The 26712-nt window shown below is 49.6% G+C and overlaps 1 protein-coding gene across 2 annotated transcripts in view; it reads right to left on the bottom strand.

The window, feature by feature from the left end:
• The window catches only part of yif1a (Yip1 interacting factor homolog A (S. cerevisiae)), a 35109-nt gene extending 13706 nt beyond the window's left edge, over positions 1-21403 (bottom strand). Inside the window, exons 1-5 of one of the 2 annotated variants that reach the window (XM_080183824.1) lie at positions 21334-21403; positions 14417-14640; positions 10135-10239; positions 8419-8503; positions 579-636 (exon numbers count right to left, since the gene is read on the bottom strand). In XM_080183824.1, coding sequence (XP_080039950.1) covers positions 579-636; positions 8419-8503; positions 10135-10239; positions 14417-14605 — 437 coding nt within the window. In that variant the 5' untranslated portion in view covers positions 14606-14640; positions 21334-21403. Of the gene's footprint in view, positions 1-578; positions 637-8418; positions 8504-10134; positions 10240-14416; positions 14641-20920; positions 21036-21333 lie in introns of those variants that run through there. The other variant, XM_080183823.1, reaches the window with a different exon arrangement.
• Positions 21404-26712: the final 5309 nt, after the last annotated feature.

The raw sequence follows: 26712 nt of genomic DNA, 5'->3' as shown, positions 1-26712 counted from the left end.
AACCCCCACAAATTTATGAGGTGGCACAGCGTAGTTAGCACTGCTGCCTCACAGTGCCACAGACCTAGGTTCGATTCCAGCCTCATGCAACTGTCTGTGCAGAGTCTGCACATTCTCCCCGTTTCTGCGTGGGTTTCTTCCCACACTCCAAAGATGCATGTGTCAGGCTGATTGGCCGTGCTAAACTGCTCCTTAGCGTCAGGGGGAATGACAGAGTAAACACGTGGGGTTATGGGGATAGGGTCTGGGTGGGATTGCGGTCGGTGCAGACTCGATGGGCTGAATGGCCTCTTTCTGCACTGTAGCGATTCTCTGATTCTACCTTTGGACTGTGGGAGGAAACCGAAGCACCTGCAGGAAACCCACACAGACACAGGGAGAATGTGCAAACCTCTCACCGACAGTTACATGAGGCTGGTATCGAACCTGGGTCCCTGGTGTTGAGAGGCAGCAGTGCTAACCACTGTGCTGCCAAGGCTATCGACTGGAACACGAGTGCTATTTTTCTCTCTCCATGGATGCTGCCTGACCAGCTGCGTGTTTCCAGCACTTGCCAGCGGGCCCAGTGTAATACTAACCTCTGCTGGATGCCCAGGGCCACCCCGGCCAACAGGATGTACGTAATGAACGCCATGGCTGAAACAGGGAACCAAAGGCAGCAGTTAGTCCTCGCTCTGGAATAACAACTTTCTATGTATCTACCCTATTTAATGTAATAAAACACCCCGAAGCTCTTCACGGGAGCACTTTTAACAAAACATGACAGAGCTACATGAGGAGATAATGGGGCTGATGTCCAAAAGCTTGGTCAAAGAGGTAGATTGTAAGCACTGCCTTCAGGGAGGACGCAGAGACAGAAAGGTTTAGGGAGGGAATTCCACAGCTCAGGGCCCAGGCAGCTGAAGGCACAGCCATCAGTGGTGTAGTGATAAAAATAGGGATTTTAAGAGAATCAAAACGTGCGTTTCATTGTTTATTTATTCATTTGTGGGACATGGGCATCGCTGGCTGGGCCAGCATTTATTGCCTATCCATAGTTGTCCTTGGAGGGCAGTTGAGAGTCCACCACATTGCTGTGGCTCTGGAGTCACCAGTAGGCCAGACCGGGGTAAGGACGGCAGATTTCCTTCCCTAAAGGACATTAGTGAATCCAGATGGGTTGAATAGATTGGGCCTGTACTCGTTGGAGTTTAGAAGGCTGAGGGGGTGATCTTATAGAGACTTACAAGATAGTGAAGGGGCTAGATAGAGTAGAGGCAGAGAGATTCTTTCCACTTAGAAAGGAAACCAGGACTAGAGGGCACAGCCTCAAAATAAGGAGGGGGCAGTTTAGAACAGAGTTGAGGAGGAACTTCTTCTCTCAGAGGGTAGTGAATCTCTGGAATTCTCTGCCCATTGAAGCGGTGGAGGCTGCCTCGTTGAAAACGTTTAAGTCACAGGTAGATAGATTTCTGATCAATAAGGGAATTAAGGGTTATGGGGAGAAAGCGGGTAAGTGGAAATGATCCACTTCAGATCAGCCATGATCTTATTGAATGGCGGGGCAGGCTCGAGGGGCTAGATAGCCTACTCCTGCTCCTATTTCTTATGCTCTTATGGGTGTTTCCCGACAATCGACAATGGTTTCACGGTCATCAGTGGATTCTTAATTCCAGATATTTTGTTGAATTCAAATTCCACCATCTGCCGTGGCAGGATTCGAACCCAGGTCCCCCTGAACATTAGCTGAGTTTCTGGATTAATAGTCCAGTGATAATACCATGGGCCACCGCTTCTCCTTTCATTTCAGTCAGTCAGTCCAGATGGCACAGTGCTGCAGTGTTGGATCCTGTGCCACACACTCTCACTGTGGGTGAGACACGGATGTAAGCACACACACATACAAAGAAATGTACAATCTACTTCTCCAGAGTGGGGCTGACTCTAACTTGTGCAGATGGTCATGGGGTTGCAATTCAGTAGGGAAATTGGCCATTCTCAAGCTGGCAAACTGTGGATGAGAAACTAAATTAAGTGGCATGTCTAAAATTAAATATGACAGTGCGAGGCAGCAAGGACCTGTGGTCCAAGGTCACAGATTCAAACACGTTGAATTGTGGCTACAATCGTGAGTGTGTTTTGCAGGCCTGAGACTCTGGTACTGATGGGTGGCACAGTGGGTTAGCATTGCTGCCTCACAGCTCCAGGGACCTGGGTTCGATTCCTGGCATGGGTCACTGTCTGTGTGGAGTCTGCACATTCTCCCTGTGTCTGCATGGGCTTCCTTCAGGTGCTTTGGTTCCCTCCCACAGTCCGAAAGATGTGTAGGTTAGGTGGATTGGCGAGGCTAAATTGCCCCTTAGTGTCCAAAGATGTACAGGTTAGGTGGATTGGCCATACAAAATTGCTCCTAGTGTCCAAAGATGTAAATGTTTGGTGGATTAGCCATGCTAAATGTGTGGAGTTACATGTGGAATCATGCAGGGCCTCGGTAAGATGCTCTGTTAGAGTCAGTGCAGACTTGATGGGCCGAATGGCCTCTTATTCTACTAGTAAGTGATAGCTGACCTGTTAGTAGCATTATACCATCAGCTCCTACATTTATATACTATGACATGGAGATGCCGGCGTTGGACTGGGGTAGACACAGCTCACAACATCAGGTTAAAGACCAACAGGTTTATTTGGAGTCACGAGCTTTCACAGCTTGTGATTCCAAATACACCTGTTGGACTTTAACCTGGTGTTATGAGACTTTTTTTTCTATATATTATGGCATACATTCAAATTGACTTTCGCATTTTCCAGAGTGGTTGGGTAATTTTGGATATAAACCATGACCACACAGATTAGAGACGCACTTCAGATACGTTCCCTACATTGCCAACTACTGGATAGAACGAATAATTGCATTCATAGAATCCCTGCAGTGTAGGAGGCGGCCATTCAGCCCATCATGTGTGCATCGACCACAGTCTCACCCTATTCCCATAACCCCATGCATTTATCCTAGCTCGTCCCCCTGACACTAAGGGGCAATTTAGCATGGCCAATCCACCCTAACCTACACATCTTTGGACACTAAGGGGCAATTTAGCATGGCCAATCCACCTAATCTGCACATCTTTGGAGCGTGGGAGGAAACTGGAGCACCCAGAGGAAACCCACGCAGACACTGCGCTGACTTCACACAGACAGTGACCCAAGCCGTGATTCGAACCCGGGACCCTGGCGCTGAGAGTCAGGAATACTAACTCACTGTGTCACCATGCCATCCTATTATAACAGTTGACATAGCAAGATTGAATGGGATACTGCACATTCTTAAAAATTCATTCGTGGGACATGGGTGTTGATGGCTGGGCCAGCATTTATTGTCCATCTTTAGTTGCCCTTAGAGTCAACCACATTGCTGTGGCTCTGGAGTCACGTGGGTAAGGACAGCAGATTTCCTTCCTTGGGTATGTGGTATTACACAGGAAAGGAGGATGAGTAGGCCATTCAAGCCTGCGCCACCATTCATTATAATCATGGCTGACCGTCCAACTCAATAGCCTGATCCCATCCCACCCCCCCCCCAATATCCTTTGATCTGCTTATCGAATTCCACATTCCCACCACTCTCAGGGAGAACACTGTTTCCCAAGTTCCCTACTGGTGACTATTATACATTGACAGTCTTAGTTATGTGCGTCCCCACAAGAGGGAATATTCTCTCCACAAACTTTTCAAAATTATCGTTATTAGGTTACCCCTCCACCATCACGATTAGAGAGACCGCAATTGTTTATGATTTACATAGATGATTTGGAGTTGGGGACCAAGTGTCAAAATTTGCAGATGACACTAAGATGAGTGGCAGAGCAAAGTGTGCAGTGGACACTGAAAGTCTGCAAAGGGATATAGATAGTCTAAGTGAGTGGGTGAGGGTCTGGCAGACGGAGTACAATGTTGGTAAATGAGAGGTCATCCATTTTGGTAGGAATAACAGCAAAAAGGACTGTTATTTAAATGGTAAAAAATTGCAGCATGCTGCTGTGCAAAGGGACCTGGGTGTCCTTGTGCAGGAATCACAAGGAGTTGGTTTGCAGGCAGAGTTTGTAATGAAGAAGGCAAATGGAATTTTGTCCTTCATTGCCAGAGGGATGGAGTTTAAAAACAGCAAGGTTATGTTGCAGCTATATAAGGTGCTGGTGAGGCCACACCTGGAGTTACTGTGTACAGTTTTGGTCTCTTTACTTGAGAAAGGATATACTGGCACTGGAGGGGGTGCAGAGGAGATTCACTAGGTTGATTCCGGAGTCGAGAGGGTTGGCTTATGAGGAGACACTGAGTAGACTGGGGCTATACTCATTGGAATTCAGAAGAATGAGGGGGGATCTTATAGGGGGATCTTATAGAAACATAAGATTATGAAGGGAATAGATAAGATAGGAGCAGGGAAGTTGTTTCCACTGGCGGGTGAAACTAGAACTAGGGGGCAAAGCCTCAAAATAAGGGGGAGCAGATTTAGGACTGAGTTGAGGAGGAACTTCTTCACACAAAGCGTTGTGAATAAGTGGAATTCCCTGCTCAGTTGAGGCTACCTCATTGAATGTTTTTAAGGCAAGGATAGATAGATTTTTGAAAGGTAAAGGAATCAAGGGTTATGGTGAGCGGGCGGGTAAGTGGAGCTGAGTCCACTAAAAGATCAGCCATGATCTTATTGAATGGTGGAGGAGGCTCAAGGGGTCCGATGGCCTACCCCTGCTCCTAGTTCTTATGTTCAGTTTGTTAATCCTCGTGGACAGAAATGTGACTAAAATCTCCGACAAGAGGTAAGTTCTGTGTTAAGGGTGTGTGCAGTTAATGCAAGACTTCTAAATACTTTATCGCCTTTATGAAAAAATTCATTCATAGGCATCACTTGGGTCCAGCATTTATTGCTCGTAGGTATTTATTGTACGTAGGTACACCCACAGTGCTGTTAGGGAGGGAGTTCCAGGATTGTGTTTGGACATCAGTCCCCGTGTGTGGTGTAGGTACACCCACAGTGCTGTTAGGGAGGGAGTTCCAGGATTTTGACCTCAGTCACAGTAAAGGAACGGCCGATATATTTCCAAGCCAGTATGGTGTAGAGATGCTATATAAAATCACTGACCTGTGTAACTTGCTATTTAATATGAAATAACCCTTCGAAGTGACAAGGCTCAGGGCAAAAGCAGAAAGCCTGTTCGTTCATGAAATTTACTGTACACTCTGTGTAGACAGGATGCAAACTTTGGTCTGAAAGTAGTCAATTAAAGATGAGGAGATTCAGGATCAGGTATGAAGGCACTTGGCACCTAGTATGAAGCGGTCAGGTTAAAGTCAGCCTGATTAAATCTGAATCTGATAACTCAGCAAGGTGGGGGAGGCAGTGGCGGAGTGGTATTGTTGCTGGACTAGTAAAGCTGAGACCAGGAAAATGTTCTGGGGAACCCGGGTTTGAACCCTTGACACTAAGGGACAATTTAGCATGGCCAATCCACCTAACCTGCACATCTTTGGACACTAAGGGGCAATTTAGCATGGCCAATCTACCTAACCTGCACATCTTTGGACACTAAGGGGCAATTTAGCATGGCCAATCTACCTAACCTACCATGGGGAGAACATGCAGACTCTGCACAGTGACCCAAAGCTGGAGTTGAACCCATGTGCCTGGCGTTGTGAAGCAGCAGTGCTAACCATGTGACACCGTGCCATCCTGGTTCCCAGGGCACCATCAGTGACATGCCATAAACTGGAAGCCAGCTGGAAACTGGAAACAGATGATTGAGAATGTTTCTCGCTCCGAACTACACAGCTTTTGCTTAGTCTCCCTTCAAAAGCATGGCTAAGGATCTGAAATTCAATGCAGTGGAGGCCTACATTACCAGCCTGCGCCATTGTCACACCACAGCGTTAAGATGGCAGCCAGCACACTGTCCATCCATACTGCAGCATTTCAGAGGTAAAAGTTCGCCAGGGTTTGCACTGTTACCTAAAGCAGCGGATTCCAACTGGTTCACTGCTGAATGTGTGCAACGCGCCCTCTGCGGCACAGTGGTTAGCACTGCCACCTCACAGCGCCAGGGATCTGGATTCAATTCCAGCCTCAGGTCACTGTCTGTGTGGAGTTTGCATGCTCTACCCGTGTCTACGTGGGTTTCCTCCAGGTGCTCCGGTTTCCTCCCATGATCTGAAAGACATGCTAGTTAAGTGAATTGGCCATGCATTTTGCAGCAGAGCTTTTGGGGACGTGGGTGGGGGGAGAGAAAGAGACAGAGAGCGAGAATACAGAGAGACATAGACTGCAGTTTCCACTAATTCTCTGGGACTGAGAATCCCAGCTGCTTTTGCTCTCTATGGCCAACCTAATGTCCCTACAGCTTAAATCTGGGGAGACTGAGGACACACCTATGACTTTTATTCGTCCTTTTTGAGGGGGGAGTTTAAAATTCAACAGTTCAATCACAGGTAAAAGCCAAACAGAAAAGATGGACACAAGTCATTTGACTTAAATTTCCTGACAGCGAAAATCTATGCGCCTTCCAGTCGTCAGAACTTAAAAGGCCGTAGAGATTGATCAACAAGTCTTCACCATCATGCCAGCTGTGGTTCAGAGTTGCCCTCATTCGCAAGTTTGCGATTAAGCCCCATGTCAGAAGTAACGTAATGCAGGCTGACACTCCAGTGCAGTACTGAGGGAGTGCCGCACTGTGGGAGGTGCCATCCGTTGGGCAGGATCTCACCTGCCCTCTCAGATGGAAGTAAAGGATCTCACAGACTATTGGAAAAGGAGCACGGGAAGTGTGGTGTTGTGTGCTTTGGTAGGAGGAATCAAAAGGCAGATTATCTAAATGGAGAGAGAGAGGGATTGCAGGTTGAGTGATATGCAGAAGGATCTTGCTGTTCTAGTGCATAAATCACAAAAAGCTAGCAGGTGGGAACAACAATTAGTTAAGGCAGCAAATGGCATTTTGACCGTTCTTGCAAACGGGTTGGAGTTTAAAAATAGAGGTTCTGTTGCAATTGTACAGGGTGTTGGTGAGGCCTCACCTGGAATATTACGTATTGTTTTAGTCCCCTGATCTTAGAAAGGATTTAGGAACATTGGAGCCAGTCCAAAGGAGATGCACCAGGCTAAGTCCTGGGATGAGAGGCTTGTTGAGTCAAGAGAGACTAAGTAGTCTGGGTCTGTATTCCTTGGAGTCCAGAAGAGTGATCGGTGACCTTATTCAAACATATAAAGTATATACGTGAGGTATAGATAGGGTAGATTCTCGGGGGCTATTTCCCAGGGCTGAAATGGTCGCTATGAGAGGACACAGGTTTAAGGTGCTGGAGAGCAGGTACAGAGGAGATGTCAGAGGTAAGTTTCTCACTCAGAGGGTGGTGAGTGAGTGGAATTGGCTGCCGTCGGTGGTGGTAGAGGCGAACTCACTGGGGTCTTTTAAGAGACTTCTGGACGAATACATGGGATTGGGAGTTACAGATAGGACTGGTAGGCGCAACTTGTGGGCCGAAGGGCCTGTTTGTGCTGTAGTGATCTATGTTCTGAGAGGGTTTGACAGGGTAAATGGTGAGATGTTTTCACTAGTCGGAGAGTCTCGAACAAGGGAACACAGCTACAAAATAAAGAGCTGGTCATTTAAAATTGAGGGGCGTGGAAATTTCTTCTCGCAGAGGGTGATGAAACTCTGGAATTCTCAGCCCCAAAAGGGTAACGGAGGCTGGATCATTAGAAGTTTTAAAGTAGAGGTGGATGAATATTTGATAGATCGAGGAATAGAGGGCTAAGGGGAAACAGCGCAGAAAAGGATCTGAAAAGTTATAGTTTATTTATGCTTACATCAACACTGTAATAAAGTTACTGTGAAATTCCTCTAGTCGCCACACTCCAGCGCCTGTTCGGGTACACTGAGGAAGAATTTAGCATGGCCAATCCGTCTAACCAGCATGACGGTGGGAGGAAACCAGAGCACCTGGAGGAAACCCACACAGACACAGGGAGAATGTGCAGATTCAACGCAGACAGTGACCCAAACTGGGAATCGAACCCGGATCCCCAGCGCTGTGAAGCAGCTGTGCTAACCACCGTGCCACCAGCAGAGGTCAGCCATGACCATATTGAATGGCAGGGCAGACTTGAAGGCCCACTCCTGCTTCTATTTCTTGTGTGTGTTCTCCCAGTATCCCAACTGATATTTATCCCTCAGTCTGCAACCAAACAAAATAACAGTCTGCTCCTTCCCACAGTGCTGCTGGTAAGAACTTGCAGGGTGTGCAGCCTAGCTGCTGTGTTTCCCGTATCAAACAGTCCCTAAAGCGTGGAGCAGCTGTAATGTGCTCTGGGAGATTCCGAGGGTTGCGAAAGGCACATTAAAAGCTCCCGGGCTGCGAAAAGCACAGAGAAACACCACATCACACACTCACTTGGAATGTACAGATCTGGAGCATTAGCGTGAAAATCCTCTCGAGGGGTCAGGCGCGAGTCGACGCGATATCCGAGCTCCCAGTTCTGACAGGGGAAAGAAACAATAATAAAAATCGGTGACAGCGCGCGCCCTGGAGTTTCCCATTCAGACATTAATAGCCGGATCGCAATTTGTTGCTTTGCCCGTGGGTCTGGATCAGAACCACACTGGTGAGAGCTGCCTGCAGTTTTACAATCTGCCCAAGCCCCTGTTGCACACTCCTTTAGTACGGTTCGAAACCTCGGAGCCGAGCTTAATAACACAAAGCATGCTCAAGAGACAAGTGGCAAGCCTTCTTCTCCAGCCCCCCAGGCCCTGTAGCAGAGTGGAATCTGTGCATGGCACTGAAGCATGAATAACGTGCTGTCTGCAGAGATTCTTCTCTTCCTATTGAAAATGCTACTTAACCATACGAGAAACATCCTGCCTGCCGGCAGGCAGATTCCGAGAGCTCTTTAACCAGCTTTGCTTGGCTGGCAGTTTCTCCTCTCACCTCGACTCAAACAGATGGCCCCCTCGCTCCAGAGGCTGGACCCTCGGATCTCTGCTGGCCCTGGCAGTGCAGTACTGAGGGTGGTCTGCCCTGTTGGAGGTGCTGTCTTTCAGACGAGCTTTCAGATCAGGTGGACAGGTGCCTAGTTATTTATCTGACTGATGTTTTCAAGGCCTTTAACTGCGTGCACTGGAAGAGCAAAACCGCAATCAGGGCGCTTCTGTGGGTCAAACTGTGTAAGGTGCTTACGAGGCAAGAACGTACATTTCTATAGCACCTTTCTTGCCCTCGGGACATCACAAAACACTTTCATAGAATCCCTACAGTGGGGGAAGCCATTCAGCCCATTGGGTCTTTACCCACACCAATTCCACCCAGCACCAATCCCTGTAACCCCATGTATTTACCCTGCTAGTCCCCCTGATACCAAGGGGCAATTTTTGATAGCATGACCGATTCACCTAACCTGCACATCTTTGGACACCAAGGGGTAATTTAGCATGGCCAATCCACCTAACCTACACATCTTTGGACACTAAGGGACAATTTAGCATGGCCAATCCACCTAACCTACACATCTTTGGACACTAAGGGACAATTTAGCATGGCCAATCCACCTAACCTACACATCTTTGGACACTAAGGGACAATTTAGCATGGCCAATCCACGTTGGACTGAGAGGGGAAGCCGGAGCATCCAACAGAAACGCACACAGCTACAGAGTGAGGATTGGACCTATTCGGAGAGTTATACAGATCGAATCGCTGAAAAGTGCGACCACTTGAAGCAAAGCAAACTTTGCTAGACTGAGGAATGAAAGGTCTCCCAACTGGCAAAGATGGAACCTTTTCTTTCAACCCTTTGTCACCACCGACAGGATGATGCAGTGCACGTGCACTCCAACTGCGATCAGCGTCAAGATCCCTGTAACCAGTATCCCAACAATGTGCTCCGGACCAGTCTCTCAGCCCCCTTGGCATTTCCGCGCTGTCGTCTCTCTCACAGAGCTGGACAGTGGAGTGCCCAGTGATGGCGTGGGCCCCATACCCACTCAGATTGGCATGACGGCAGCCAGCAGGATTCTGCCTTCGAACCCAACAGCCAGCGGAGGCACTCAGCCCATCAATTACGGCGGGGTCTGGGCCGTAACAACCATTCCCCCTGCGGGCCCAGTTCAGTACCTGATGGGTGTACGGGAACATCAGCAGCGCCAGCTTCTTGGTGACGTATCTGGTGTCGACGGTGAAGAAGTATTTCAGCTTGTTGACGGACACAAACCTGTTCAGCTGGCACAGGAGGAGAAAGGAACACGCAGTCAGTGTGGCCGTGAGGTTAACATAGCAGCACTTCCCCCCACCCCTACCGTGGCATTGCTCAGAGTGAGTCTGAGGTGTTTATAAGGGACGTGCCGAGTGATGCTGCCCGGGAGGCTGACCAGCCGGGCACTCCAGCATCACCTCATCTTGCTGAAACCTGATGCCCTCTGAAGTGGCTTCAGAAACCACTCCACTGCACAGTTCATAGAATTCAAATGGTACAGGATGCCATTCGGCCCATCAAGCCTGCTCCAACAATAATTTCGCCCTACCCCCGTAACCCCACATATTTAACCTGCTAATCTTTCCAAAGCTAGGGGTAATTTAGCATGACTAACCTACCTAACCTGCACATCTTTCGGACTGTGGGAGGAAACCCGAGCACCCCCATGCAGACACTGGGAGAACGTGCAAACTCCACACAGTCACCAAAATTGAACCTGGCTCCCTGGTGTTGAGGCAGCAGCGCTAACCACTGTGCCGCCCTAGTTTAAAGGTTTATTTATTAGTCGCAAGACTTACATTAACACTGCAATGAAGCTACCGTGAAATTGCCCCGGGAAATTTGTCTCCATCTACTCTCTTCCGGACCCCTCATGGTTTTGAGCACTTCGATCAAATCTCCTCTTACCCTTCTGTTCAAGGAAAACTGCCTCAACGTTCTTCAATCTATCTTCGTAACTGATGTTCCTCATCCCTGGAAACATTCTTATGAATCTTAACTGCGCCTTCTCCCAATTCTTTGACAGGACCTTCCAAACCTGCCACCTCTACCACTAAAAGGACGGCGGGGTGGCTCGACTTGGAAATATATCGGCCATTCCTTCACAGTGGCTGGGGTCAACATCCTGGATCTCCCTCCCTAACAGCACTGTGGGTGTACCTACACCACACGGGGACTGACTGATGTCCAATCACAATCCTGGAACTCCCTCCCTAACAGCACTGTGGGTGTACCTACACCACACGGGGACTGACTGATATCCAATCACAATCCTGGAACTCCCTCCCTAACAGCACTGTGGGTGTACCTACACCACACACAGGGACTGACTGATGTCCAATCACAATCCTGGAGCTCCCTCCCTAACAGCACTGTGGGTGTACCTACACCACATGCAGTGCAATAAGATGGCTCACTCGCCATGTTCTCAAGGGGAAATTAGGGATGGGCAATAAATCTCCTGAACAAATATTAAAATAAAACTGCTCTGAAGCAAAACTGTTAAGCAGAATATCACAATGATGCTGCGTAGAGGGAATCCACTTGGTCCGTTTTGCCTGTGCTAGCTTTCAGGAATTATCCGATTAGGTCTATTCCGCTTCACTTGCCCCACTGCCCTTTCCTTTCTAACTATCCCTCCAATTCCTCCCACCCTTTGGAGGTTCCTATTGCATCTGCTTATGCTGCCCTTTCAGGTGGCGCCTTCCAGATCACAAGAACTCGCCGTGTGTTAAACAATGTAAAGTTCTCATCATCCATCCCTCCAATGGAACCTATTTCTCCTTATTTGACTCCATCATAAACCTCTTCAGAAACGCTCTTCCCTCCTCTGCTCTGAGCAGCTGCAGCTTCTCCACATAATCGAAGCTTCATGTGCCTGGCACCCTTTCTTAGGCACGGACATCCTTACGGAAGTGTGCTCCCGGGATTGGACTCCGTGCCTCATCTTGGGCCTGACTGCTGAGGGACACCCTGCTTGCTTTTGAGCTTTTTGTTCTTTTTCACAGGTTCCTTTACACCTTCTCCTAGAAGCAAAACACCCATCTCAGCTGGCTCTGGATGCTGTGCTTTAGTAAGGATGTGAAGGAATTGGGAGTGTGTGCTGGAAAGGTTCACAAGAATGGTCCCAGGGATGAGGAACCTCACTTATGGATGTAAATTGGAGAACGCTGGGGCAGTTTTCCTTGAAGGGAAGGCTGAGAGGAGATTTGATTGGAATATTCAAAATCGTGAGGGTATGTGGAAGAGAGTGGATGAGTATAAACTATTCTCATTGGTGGAAGGGCCAAGAATGAGTAGGTGGCACAGTGGTTAGCGCTGCTGCCTCACAGTGCCAGGGACCCAGGTTCGATTCCCACCTTGAGTCACTGTCTGTGCAGAGTTGACATGTTCTCCCTGCATGGGTTTCCTCCGGGTGCTCCGATTTCCTCCCATACTCCAAAGGTGGGTGAGTTAGATGAATTGACCATGCTAAGTTAATTCTAGTTTCGGGATGGGATTGGTAAGGTAAATATGTGGAGTTACAGGGAGAGGGTGGGATTGTTGTTGGCACAGGCTCAATGGGCAGAATGGCCTTGTTCTGTATGGTACGGATTTCAGAGGGACACAGATTTAAGGTAATTGATAAAAGAATCAGTGGCCACGAGGCGAAATGTTTCCACAGCGGGATGGAGCGAGGGTCTGGAATGCGTTGCCTGAGAGTGGAGGGGAGGCAGATTCAATCGAGGCTGTCAAACAGGAACTGGGTTGTTAGCCAGAAATTAAGATTTCCAGGGAAGTGGGGAAAAGGGAATGGGGGTAGATGGATTAGTAGAGTTACTCCAGCAGGGAGTCGGAACGGGAACGGTGGGCCAAATAGCCTGCAGTGTAACCATTCCTATTCTGTGCAATGAAACCCACCTGTGCTTTTAACAGCGAGGTGCTGGTCAGCGTCTACAACAAGAGAGAGGTCAAACCTTCGGACAACGTTATCAGAGTTATCCGGGGCAGCGAGGAACCAGACGGGTAAGTCTGTCTGTCCTGGAGAACCCGGGAAGTTATAGCTGGACTGAGAGGGGCATTAGGAAGGCAGAACGGATTTACAGAAGAGAATTGTGTGGATGGGGCTGTTGGAGATGGTGGTAGGGGGTGAGATCTCCTCTGTATGCTTAGCCCTGTCTGCTTCTGTCTACGCAAAGACTTCCTTTTTCAAATGGTTAAAAACTATTAAACATTGACACGGCTCTCACAGTCAATGTTAGCACACACCTCCCCTTGCTTCATACGTAAATCGCCTTAGTCACACTGGTGGAGGAAAAAAACTGCAAACATGGAAATCAGCAGAATGTGGTAACCCTGCACCTGGGCAACAGTCAACAAAATGGCTGTGCTCAGAACGCAAATGGGCTGCACTGGCCCCAGGAACCGCTGAGTCAGACAGTTACTTGGGGATATGCTGATAGATGGTGAAGTAAGGGAAGGTGCGAGGAAGCTCATGTGGAAACACAGACCTGTTGTGAATGACCCCTTCCTCAGAGAATCCTACACTGTAAAAGGAGGCCATTTGGCCCATCGAGTATGCACCAACAACAATCCCACCGTGGCCCTATTCCCATAACCCTACGCATTTACTTATGCATCCCCTGATGCTAAGGGGCAATTTAGCACGGTCAATCCATCTAACCTGCACGTGGGAGGAAACTGGAGCACCCGGAGGAAACCCACACAGACACGGGGGAGAACGTGCAGACTCCACACAGACAGTGGCCCAAGTTGGGAATCGAACCCGGGTCCCTGGCGCCGTGAGGCAGCAGTGCTAACCACTGTGCGACACTGCCACCCCCTTTCTGTGCTGTGGACACCACACAACATGAACACAGTACTTTTAGGTGAGTTATTGCATTTGATGCACCTTAAATTGTGAACAGGTGAGTAAGCAAGCTGCATCTGTCCCATAAGCCCGAACACTACAGCCAGAAACACTGAAATCTGATGCTCTCACAATTTGCATCGTGGTTGTTTTAAGTTTAAAGTTTATTTATCAGCGTCACGAGTAGGCTGACATTAATATTGCAATGAAGTTACTGGGCAAATCCCCTAGTCGCCACACTCTGGCACCTGTTCAGGCACACTGAGGGAGAATTTAGCACAGCCAATGCACGTTTTTTCGGACAGTGGTAGGAAACTGGAGCACCCAACCTGCACAAGTTCCGGACTGTGGGAGGAACGGGAGCATCCAGAGGAAACCCACGCAGATACGAGGAGAACATGCAGACTCTGCACATACAGTGACTGAAGCCGGGAATCAAACCCAGGCGCTGTGAGACACATACAAGCCATTGTTCGTTCTCGATGTGGTGGGAACTGCACAGGAGAGTGCAATGTATTTTGCTAGTGCAGACTACCTGTAGTAATCAGGAATCCCGCGCACAGGCACCCACCCACCTCTTTGTGAACAATGTCCTTTCCCTGACTGGCAATCGTCGTGCCGTAGGCCATGGCGAAGTCTGTCACGGGCTCGCCCAGGAAGCTGTTGATTGGAAGCCCCATGTCGATCCCCTGGACGGTGTAGCTGCTGGGCTGGGGGGGCTGCGAGGCGCTGGTGTCATCGAAGAGCTGGTTGGGGTCCATCATGTTGGGGGCGGGCGGCCGCACTCTCTGTTTGGGAGCTAGAGAGCAAAGGAGAGGGTTAGGGGGGTTTCCAGTTCACACGCGACGTCTACTAACACAGCGAGGCATCGGTGACGGAACAGCAGCACAGAAATCAGATACAAACACAGGAGGACATCATACAGCTTGGAGTCCCACGCTCCACCAACCTGCCAGATCCAAGATGATCAAATACAAAGTTGTGGATTACCCAGAGTCACGATCCCAAAACTGCTCCTATTACATTCTCAAGCCAACAATTAATCCTATTTTGACTCTCGGAGACAGAGCTTTCTGCCTTCCTTGTGGAACATGGAGATTTCCAGGTCAAATGATAGGGATGTTTCCCATTCTCCCAGTTTGCCCCTGGTTGTGGCATTTGGTACGGCTGCTCGACCTGTTTACGCATTCCGTGGACAACTCCCCGGGTGGGGCATTCCAGCAGCAAGGGCCAGTACGCTGTCTATTCATAAGGTTACTGGAACAGGATACTGTGTCAGGATGCAACGAGAAGGAAAAGGGAGACTTTTAGCAGGTACAAGGGGAACAAATCAGCGGAGGCATTAACAAAATACAGAAGGTGCAGGGTATGGCTGAAGGTGGCAACTAGGAAAGCAACAAGGAGATATGAGAAAGCTCTGGCTGGTAAAAGTGAGGAAAATCCAAACATATTCTACCAGTATATCAATGGGAAGAGAATAGCCAGGGAAAGAATGGGGCCCATTAGAATCATAGAATCCTACAGCGCAGAAGAAGGCCATTCAGCCCATCGAGGCTGCATCAACAACAAGCCCACCCAGGCCCTATCCCCATAACCCCACGCATTTACCCTAGATGGTGTCAGGGGGACTAAGGGGCAATTTAGCACGGCTAATCTGCCCAACACACACATCTTTGGACTGTGGGAGGAAACTGGAGCACCTAGAGGAAACCCACGCAGACATGGGAGAATGTGCAAACCTCACACAGACTGCAACCTGGGAATCGAACCCAAGTCTCTGGTGCTGTGAGGCAGCAGTGATAACTACTGTACCACCAGGATCTGTGGTGGAATCAGAGGGCATTGGTATGGGGTTGAACAAATGCTTCACATCCGCCTTTCACCATGAGAATGGGCATGAAGGTATGGAATTGAGGGATAGAGACTGTGAAGTTCGTGAGCAAGTTGACATAGAGAAGGACAAGATTTTGGAGATGTTGGCAGGCTTAAAAATGGATAAATCTCTGGGTCTGGATGAATTTTATCCCAGGTTGTTGTGGGAGGCAAGGGAGGAGACTACAGGGTCGCTGACCCAAATTTTAATTCCTCTCTGGCCACAAGAGAGGTGCCATCTACTGGGAGAACAGCTAATGTGGTTCCACTATTTAAGAAGGGTTATAGAGATAAGGCAGGGAACTACAGACCAGTGGGTCTCACATCAGTGAAGGAGAGAATCAATCTCCACTTGGAGAGGCAAGGCTCGAACGGGGTAGTCAGCATGGCTTTGTCAGAGGGAGGTCATGCCTAATAAATTTGATTGAATTTTTTTAAGGTGATCAGGTGCATAGACAAGAGTCGTATTGTTTTATGGTTTAAATGGATTTCAGCAAAGCCCTTTGACAAGGTCCCACATGGGATACTTGTAAAGGTGGCAAAAGCACAAGGGTTACAGGATAACTTGGGGAGGTGGATTCAAAATTGGTTCAGTTGTAGGAGACAGAGGTTGAGGACAGAAGGCTGCTTTAGTGACCAGAAGCTAGTGGCATATCACAGGGATCTGCGCTGGGTCCCATATTATTTGTTATTTATATAAGCAACATAGATGACAATGCTGGGGAGGTAGGATTAGTAAGTTTGCAGATGACACAAAGATTGGCCAGTTGGTTAACAGTGACCTTGAGTATCTTGGGTTACAAGAAGATATTGACTGAATGGTATAAGTGGCAGATGGAATTTAACTCTGAAAAGTGTGAAGGCGGCACAGTGGTTAGTACTGCTGCCTCACAGTGCCAGGAACCTGGGTTCAAATCCGGAGTTTGTCGTGGAGTTTCTTTCCATGTCTGTGTGGGTTTCCTCCGGGTGCTCCAGTTTCCTCCCACAGTCCAAAGATGCGCAGGTTAGGTGGATTGGTCATGCTAAATTGAACCTAGTGTCAGGGAGAATTAGCAGGGTAAATACGAGGGGTCACAGGAACAGGGCCTAGTTGGGATTGCTGTCGCTGAAGACTCGATGGGGCGAATGGTCACCTTTTGCACTGTAGGGATTCTGATACATTTTGGAAGGAGTAACTTGGCGAGGAAGTAGTCAATGAATGGTAGGACAGTAGGAATGTCCAAGGGACAAACGGACCTTGGTGTATTTATCCTTAGATCTCTGAAGGCAGAAGAACATGTTAGTAGGTGATGAAAAGGGCATATGGGACATTCACCAATCGGGGTATAGATTACAAAAGCAGGGAAGCCATGTTGGGAGTTGTATAGAACTTTGGTGAGGCCACAGCTGGAGTACAGTGTGCAGTTCTGGTCACCACATTGTAGGAAGGATGTGATTGCTCTGGAGGGGGTGCAGAGGAGATTCACCAGGATGCTGCCTGGGATGGAACATTTAAGTTATGAAGAGAGTTTGGATAGGCTTGGGTTGTTTTCTGTGGAGCAGAGAAGACTGAGGGGCGACCTGATCGAGGTGTACAAGATTATGAGGGGCATGGACAGAGTGGATAAGGAGCAGTTGTTCCCCTTAGTTGAAGGGTCAGTCACAAGGGGACAATAGCGAGGGGGATTGAATATAAAAGTAGGGAGGTCTTGCTGCAGCTGTATAGGGCATTGGTGAGGCCGCAGCTGGAGTACTGTGTGCAGTTTTGGGCGCCGCACCTGCGCAAAGATATTTTGGCCTTGGAGGGAGTGCAGAGGAGGTTTACTAGGCTGATACCGGAGTTGAGGGGGTTGAGCTATGAGGAGAGGCTGAATAAACTAGGCTTGTACTCGTTAGAGTTTAGAAGAATGAGGGGAGATCTCATCGAGACGTATAAGATGATGAATGGGATGGATAGGATAGAGGTGGAAAGACTCTTCCCGCTCAAAAAAGACAGTAGGACTAGGGGGCACAGCCTCAAGATAAAGGGGGGGCAGTTCAGAACGGAGTTGAGGAGGAACTTCTTCACTCAAAGGGTGGTGAATCTCTGGAATTCTCTGCCCGTTGAAGTGGTGGAGGCTGCCTCGCTAAATATTTTTAAGAAGCGGGTTGATGGGTTTTTGATAAGAGAGGGGATTAAGGGTTATGGGGAGAGGGCGGGAAAGTGGAACTGAGCCACGACAGATCAGCCATGATCTTATTGAATGGCGGGGCAGGCTCGAAGGGCCAGATGGCCTACTCCTGCTCCTATTTCTTATGTTCTTATGTTCTTAAGTTCAAGGTGAGGGGTGGGAGGTTTAGGGAGGGTGAGAGGAAAACCTTTTATTTTTACCCAGAGGATGGTGACGGTCTAGAATGGAGATGGTCTGGCAGTGGAGGCAGGATGCCTCACATCCTTTAAGTACCTGGATGAGCACTTGACGCATCATCACATTCAGGGCTATGGGCCAAGTTAATGGGATTAGTTGGGAGGTCAGGTGCGTCTCGCGTGTTTGTGTAGACTCAGTGTCCGAAGGGCCTCTTCTGCACTGTGTGATTTTGTGAAGAGAGAATTCTTTTGAAAACTCGCTTTGGGACTTCAAGATGGTAACCTGAAGCGATTAAAAGAGACAGAAAAAAATACCCCCGTTTAACACTGAGCAGACCTTGGGCAAGTCATTTGGTGCATATTCCCTTGAAATAAAACTGCATTTTAAATATGAACCATCATCTGAAAGCATATCTTCTGCCACCCTCTGAGAAAGAGTACTAACACATTGTTTCAGGCAGTGAAACAACCTTTCCTACTCTCAGCACGCTGGAGGGAGGGTTGTCTCTGCAACTTAACTCTCGTTATCATGAGCGTACGCAAGCTGTATAAACAATGATTTAGTCACTACACACACACACACACACAAACAAGCAATGTCACGGTATGGCTGCCTAGAAAGTAGATTAATGGGGAATTCCAGTAGGGTTCTTTCACAGGGACACAGAAGGCACAATAGGGGAGCGGGCTGAAGGGCCTCCTCCTGTGCTGGGTGATGAGAACTTTGCTAAATGCTTTCCAAGTGACTCCTTCCCCTGTTGAATCCTGTGAACTATCTGAAGCTTCTGCAATCGGTCACAGGTCCGATGGCCCCGCAGCTCAATTCGTTCACGTCCCTTTTGTACAGAGTAACCGACCCCGAGTTGGCACGCACAGATCGCCACTGCACTGAAGGGCCGAATGGCCTACTCCTACTTCTTATTTCCACAGCGGATTTCACTGGGAACGAGGCAAGGCCAGTCCATACGAAACACAAGAGGTGACAACAGGAAAGGGACGCTGTTGGCTAATGCTCTCCGGCTAATCTCAAAGAGGGACTTCCTGTAAACTGGGCATCGGACATCGGGGTTGAGATTGGAGAGAAATCTTCTGTTACCCTGGCAAGATCAGGCCAGCAAAAGTCGCTAACGTACAGAATGAAACCACACAGAGTTATCCTGGGTTTTTGATGATGGGGACAGTAGCTGACTTCAGAATTGAAGGCAATCTGATTCATGCTGAGACACTACCCAGATAAAGAGAATTTTCTCATCACTCAATACTCGAGGAATATTCTAAACATACACAACCTCTGACATTTCCACATACATCACCCCCTAGCTACCCACACCGCAACCCGCCCCACCTCCCACATTCCCACTCACCGGCCTGCGCTGTCACTCTCGTCCCTCGCCCAGCCTCCACTCGCCCCCAACTCCATTCTCACACACCACCTCGCTCACTTTCCCAATCACATGCAGACCCCCTGCTTGCCCACCCTCTCACTTACCCTCGCCCACACGGACCACCTCCCCAATCCCACATGGGGCCCCCCCCTCACCACCTTTCCATTACCCACACGTTTCCACCCCAGGTTACCCACGTCTCTCCCTCCCCAACATTAGCCACACACCCCCTCCCCCCACCACGTTACCCCTGCATTACCCGCACGCCCCCCACGACATCCCTACAATATCCCCACAAGCAAGCCCCCCCCGCCTTGCCCCTACAAGTGAGGCCCCCGCCGCCTTGACCCCCGATACCCCCCGTACCTTGACCCCCGATACCCCCACCACTGCGTTACCCCCCAACACACCCACCACCACGTTACCCCCCAACTCCCCATCACGTTACCCCCCATCACCGCGTTACCCCCCCAACGCCCCCTGCCGCGTTACCCCCCCAACCCCCCTGCCGCCGCGTTACTCCCCCCAACCCCCCCCCGCCGCGTTACCCCCCCCAACCCCCCCCCGCCGCGTTACCCCCCCCAACCCCCCCCCCGCCGCGTTACCCCCCCCAACCCCCCCCCGCCGCGTTACCCCCCCCAACCCCCCCCGCCGCGTTACTCCCCCCAACCCCCCCCGCCGCGTTACTCCCCCCAACCCCCCCCCGCCGCGTTACTCCCCCCAACCCCCCCCGCCGCGTTACTCCCCCCAACCCCCCCCCGCCGCGTTACTCCCCCCAACCCCCCCCCGCCGCGTTACTCCCCCCAACCCCCCCCGCCGCGTTACTCCCCCCAACCCCCCCCCGCCGCGTTACTCCCCCCAACCCCCCCCCGCCGCGTTACTCCCCCCAACCCCCCCCGCCGCGTTACCCCCCCAACCCCCCTGCCGCCGCGTTACTCCCCCCAACCCCCCCCACCACGTTACTCCCCCCAACCCCCCCCACCACGTTACTCCCCCCAACCCCCCCCACCACGTTACTCCCCCCAACCCCCCCCACCACGTTACTCCCCCCAACCCCCCCCACCACGTTACTCCCCCAACCCCCCCCACTACGTTACTCCCCCCAACCCATTACCCCCCACCACCGTGTTAGCCCCCCCAACACCACCACCACTACTACCACGTTACCCCCCCCAAACCCCCCACCAACCCCCCCCCACCCACCACCGACCCCCCGCCACCCACCACGTTACTCCCCCACCACCATGTTAGCCACACTCTCCCCTCCCCCACCATCCCCCCATCCCTCCCCCCTCCCCCACCATCCCTCCCCCACCTCCCCCTCTCCCCTCCCCTCCCCCCCCACCATCCCTCCCCCACCTCTCCCCCCACCACCATCCCTTCCCCCCCTCTCCCCCCACCTCCCCCCCCCATTCCCGGCCCTCAAACGCCCGGGGGAATTAAAGAGCTTTAAATGCTATCACAGAAAAAACATGGGGGGAGGCGGGGACACTTACGCTGCCGGAAGCTGACATGTTGAGCCATGGCGCCGGGGGCTTTAATCTGGGGGGGTATTAGAAGCCCCCCACCTTCACCTTCGACCTCTCCTCAATCTCTGTCCCCCCCCTCGCAACCGTTGCGACCTCTCCGCCCAACCTGCTGCCGGCCACGCTGGCGCTCACGTCATCACGTTCCGCACATCATCGGCCCCTGATTGGTCGCCCCTCAAGTCCCGCCTACCTGTCGCTCTCCTCCTATTGGAGGTGGTCCACGTCAATCAGACGCCGCCGCCGCCAGCAGGGTAGGTGGACCTCCCGCGACTGCGCAGTACCATCGTCGCCGCCGTCCGCCGTTGCCACGAAGACAAAACAAAAAGTCGGTAAGAGGGGCAATTAGGGAGGGCGAGGGGGCAACAAAACTCCCACTTTACCTCATCCTTTCTCAGGACACATCGATCTGTCCCTCCTCCTGGTCGCGCAAGGCATAAAAAATTTTTGGGTGCAGCGTACCTGCTTGAGAGACCTCCTCTTAAAGGGGAGGTGATTTTTTTTGACCCCAGTGAAAAATGGTTAGATGCAACTCCTCAGACTGAGATAGGTAGATGGATTGGCCATGCTAAATTGCCCCTTAGTGTCCAAAGATGTGCAGGTTAGGTGGATTGGCCATGCTAAATTGTCCCTTAGTGTCCAAAGATGTGCAGGTTAGGTGGATTGGCCATGCTAAATTGCCCCTTATTGTCCAAAGATGTGTAGGTTAGGTGGATTGGCCATGCTAAATTGCCCCTTAGTGTCCCAAAGATGTGCAGGTTAGGGGGATTGGCCATGCTAAATTGCCCCTTAGTGCCCAAAGATGTGCAGGTTAGGTGGATTGGCCATGCTAAATTGCCCCTTAGTGTCCAAAGATGTGTAGGTTAGGTGGATTGGCCATGCTAAATTGCCCCTTATTGTCCAAAGATGTGTAGGTTAGGTGGATTGGCCATGCTAAATTGCCCCTTATTGTCCAAAGATGTGCAGGTTAGGTGGATTGGCCATGCTAAATTGTCCCTTAGTGTCCAAAGATGTGCAGGTTAGGTGGATTGGCCATGCTAAATTGCCCCTTATTGTCCAAAGATGTGTAGGTTAGGTGGATTGGCCATGCTAAATTGCCCTTTAGTGTCCAAAGATGTGCAGGTTAGGGTGGATTGGCCATGCTAAATTGTCCCTTAGTGTCCAAAGATGTGTAGGTTAGGTGGATTGGCCATGCTAAATTGCCCCTTATTGTCCAAAGATGTACAGGTTAGGTGGATTGGCCATGCTAAATTGCCCCTTAGTATCCAAAGATGTGTAGGTTAGGTGGATTGGCCATGCTAAATTGCCCCTTAGAGTCCAAAGATGTGCTGGTTAGGTGGATTGGCCATGCTAAATTGTCCCTTAGTATCCAAAGATGTGTACGTTAGGTGGATTGGCCATGCTAAATTGCCCCTTATTGTCCAAAGATTTGCAGGTTAGGGGGATTGGCCATGCTAAATTGCCCCTTATTGTCCAAAGATGTACAGGTTAGGTGGATTGGCCATGCTAAATTGCCCCTTAGTATCCAAAGATGTGTAGGTTAGGTGGATTGGCCATGCTAAATTGCCCCTTAGTGCCCAAAGATTTGCAGGTTAGGTGAATTGGCCATGCTAAATTGCCCCTTATTGTCCAAAGATGTACAGGTTAGGTGGATTGGCCATGCTAAATTGCCCCTTAGTATCCAAAGATGTGTAGGTTAGGTGGATTGGCCATGCTAAATTGCCCCTTAGTATCCAAAGATGTGTAGGTTAGGTGGATTGGCCATGCTAAATTGTCCCTTAGTGTCCAAAGATGTGTAGGTTAGGTGGATTGGCCATGCTAAATTGCCCCTTATTGTCCAAAGATGTACAGGTTAGGTGGATTGGCCATGCTAAATTGCCCCTTAGTATCCAAAGATGTGTAGGTTAGGTGGATTGGCCATGCTAAATTGTCCCTTAGTATCCAAAGATGTGTAGGTTAGGTGGATTGGCCATGCTAAATTGCCCCTTAGTGCCCAAAGATTTGCAGGTTAGGGGGATTGGCCATGCTAAATTGCCCCTTATTGTCCAAAGATGTGCAGGTTAGGTGGATTGGCCATGCTAAATTGCCCCTTAGTGCCCAAAGATTTGCAGGTTAGGTGAATTGGCCATGCTAAATTGCCCCTTCGTCACAGAATCACAGCATCACTGCAGTGCAGGGAGAGGCCGTTCAACCCATCAAGCCTACACCAGTGACAATCCCAGCCAGGCCCCATCTCCGTAACCCCATGTCACATTGAAGAACAAGTTAGCGTGGCCACCTAACTTGCACATCTTTGGACAGTGGGAGGAAAACAGAGCGAGGAAACCCACACACAAGCGGGGAGAACATGCAAACTCCAAACAGACAGTGACCCGAGCTCGTCTCAAACCAGGGTTCCTGGCACTGTGAGATAGCAGTGCTAACCCACTGTGCCACCCACGGATTGGCCTTGTAAATTACTCATCAATGTCCAAAGATTTGAAGGTTGGGTGGATTGGCCATGCTAAATTGGGCCTTAGTGTCCAAAGATGTGCAGGTTAGGTGGATTGGCCATGCTAAATTGCCCCTTAGTGTCCAAAGATGTGTAGGTTAGGTGGATTGGCCATGCTAAATTGCCCCTTAGTATCCAAAAATGTGCAGATTAAGTGGATTGGCCATGCTAAATTTCATCTTAGTGTCCAAAGATGTGTAGGTTAGATGGATTGGCCATGCTAAATTGTCCCTTAGTGTCCAAAGATGAGCAGGCTAGGTGGGTTTGTGCCTGGCAAATGCATGAGGTTATGTTGATAGAGCAAGTGGAGGGCCTAGTCTGGATGCTCTTTCGACGAGTCAGTGCAGACCCGATGGGCCAAATGGCCTCTTTCTGCACTGTCGAGTTTTTATGGATTCCGGTAATACTTACTGGAAAATTATCTGATGCAGACTGGAACATGGAGTTTTGTTAATATTTCTTATACTCCTTTCCCCCACTCCCCTTTCTTTAGTACGTTTTTTGGCAGTTATTCAGCCAACTTGTCCTGGTCTGTCGTTCCCTCCTCCAAAGATTTGAATCCCAGGGTTTTTAGCTCCGCTATTCCGGCCGACATACTCCCCAGTGCCAGTACCAAGGAAGTGCCACACTGTTGGAAGTGCTGTTTTTTAGATGAAACTTAAAATTCAGGCCCTGTCCACTCTCCTGGGTGGATATAAAAGATGGCACTACTGTAAGATGAGGAGCAACAGGGGCGTGGGAACAATATTAATCCCTCAATCAACATCGTTAAAACATCTCGTCATTATCTTGTTGCTATTTGTGGGGAGTTTTCTCTGTATAAATTGGCTGTCCTGTTAACTGCATTAAGAGAGAAACTACACTTCAAAAGCTTTGTTGGACTGCAGTGTACTTTGGAACGTACCGAGAATGTGAAAATTGCTACATGTTCCTTCCTGAGGATACAATAAAATTTGTACATTGTGTACCTCCTTCGTTGGTTTGCTTCCTGTTTTCATTTTACACAACAGTTTTATGTCGAAGTTCACCATACATCGAAATCCTATGTCAACATTTGCCTGTCACGTTGTAATGACAGGGGCAATTATCATGGCCAATCCACCTAACCTGCACATCTTTGGACACTAAGGGGTAATTTAGCATGGCCAATCCACCTAACCTGCACATCTTTGGACACTAAGGGACAATTTAGCATGGTCAATCCACCTAACCTACACATCTTTGGACACTAAGGGGCAATTTAGCACAGCCAATCCACCTAACCTGCACATATTTGGATGCTGAGAGGCAATGTAGCATGTCCAATCCATCTAATCCGCACAAGTTCCGGACTGTGGGAAGAACCAGAGCACCTGGAGGGAACCTCACAGACATGGGGAGAACGTGCAGACTCCACACAGACAGTGACCTAAGCTGGGAATCAAACCCAGATCCCTGGCGCTGTGAGGCAGCAGTGCTAACCCACTGTGCCAGAGTGTCGCCCCACTCTGGGTTGGAACCAAAGTATACTTGTCTGTTAATTAACATTAGGGTGATGTTGGTTTTAGTTTGTTACAGTAAAGGTTTGAAAAGTGGAATCTTATTGCTGAGTTTCTTCCATTGACAGTTGGTGGTCCTTAGTATCCAAAGATGTGCAGGTTAGGTGGATTGGCCATGCTAAATTGCCCCTTAGTATCCAAAGATGTGTAGGTTAGGTGGATTGGCCATGCTAAATTGCCCCTTAGTGTCCAAAGATGTGCAGGTTAGGTGGATTGGCCATGCTAAATTGCCCCTTAGTGTCCAAAGATGTGTAGGTTAGGTGGATTGGCCATGCTAAATTGCCCCTTAGTGCCCAAAGATGTGCGGGTTAGGTGGATTGGCCATGCTAAATTGCCCCTGAGTGTCCAAAGATGTGTAGATTAGGTGGATTGGCCATGCTAAATTGCCCCTTAGTGTCCAAAGATGTGTAGGTTAGGGTGGATTGGCCGTGCTAAATTGTCCCTTGGTGTACAAAGATGTGTAGGTTAGGTGGATTGGCCATGCTAAATTGTCCCTTAGTGTCCAAAGATGTGTAGGTTAGGGTGGATTGGCCGTGCTAAATTGTCCCTTGGTGTCCAAAGATGTGTAGGTTAGGTGGATTGGCCATGCTAAATTGCCCCTTAGTGTTTAAAGATGTGTAGATTAGGTGGATTGGCCATGCTAAATTGCCCCTTAGTGTCCAAAGATGTGTAGGTTAGGTGGATTGGCCATGCTAAATTGTCCCTTGGTGTACAAAGATCTGCGGGTTAGGTGGACGGCACGGTAATACAATGGTTAGCACTACTGCCTTCACAGCACCAGGGATCCAGGTTCAATTCTGGCTCTGGATGACTGTGTGGTGTTTGCACATTCTCCCCATGTCTGCATGGGTTTCCTCCCACAGTCCAGAGACAGGTTGATTGACCACGCTAAATCGCCCCATCGTGTCAAGGCAACCGGCAACGTAAATTCACGGGGATAGGTGGGATTGTTGTCAGTGTAGGCTAGATGGGCTGAATGGCCTACTTCTGCATTGGAGGGATTCTATGATTCTGAAAGACTTGACTGAATAACAGCAGCAGAGGGCAGCAGAGCCCTGGCAATCTCAGAAACTGCAGCCTTAACCTCAACTGGAGCAGGAAGGCTGTGAGTAAATGTCACAGTGAAAAAGCAGCCTTTCGTTATTCAGTCAGCTCACATGTGTGTCAGTGACAGCTCCTGAACAGCTACAGTGTACAGCAGGAGGGAGGGACTGGCTCAGTCCCATCTAGCACTGTACATTGTGTGTGTGTGTGTGTGTGTGTGTGTGTGTGTGTGTGTGTGTTAGTGTCAGCCCCTGTACAGCTACAATATACAGCAGGAGGGAGGGACTGGCTCACTGCCTGTACGTTGTGTGTCTCAGTGTCAGCTCTCTTTGGGGACAGCACACAGCAGGTTAAAGAGACTGGCTCAGTCCCAAATGGGACTCTCCTTCCTGTTTGTGTGTGCACAAGTGTATGCTTATGTGTGTGTTTCTCTCTCTCTGTATCTGTGTCCGCCTGTGTATATGTGTATGAGTGTGTATGCCAGTGTTTGTGTTTTCCTCTGTCTGTGTGTCTATCTCTGTTTGTCTCTGTGTCTCAGTATGTCAGTGTCTGTGTGTGCCTCTGTGTCCTTGTGTGCCTGTGTGTGTGTGTGTGTGTCTATGTCTATCTCTACTTGTGTGTGAATGTGTGTGCTTCAGTTTGTGTGCGTGTGTCTCTGTTGCTGTGTGTCTCTGTCGCTGTTTGTCTAT

This window comes from Carcharhinus amblyrhynchos, unplaced genomic scaffold, assembly GCF_965287045.1.
Source record: "Carcharhinus amblyrhynchos unplaced genomic scaffold, sCarAmb.v2.hapA scaffold_435, whole genome shotgun sequence".
In the NCBI taxonomy this organism is placed as follows: Eukaryota; Metazoa; Chordata; class Chondrichthyes; order Carcharhiniformes; family Carcharhinidae; genus Carcharhinus; species Carcharhinus amblyrhynchos.
The sequence above is the reverse complement of the archived record's forward strand: the minus strand, read 5'-3'. Positions and strand labels throughout refer to the sequence as shown.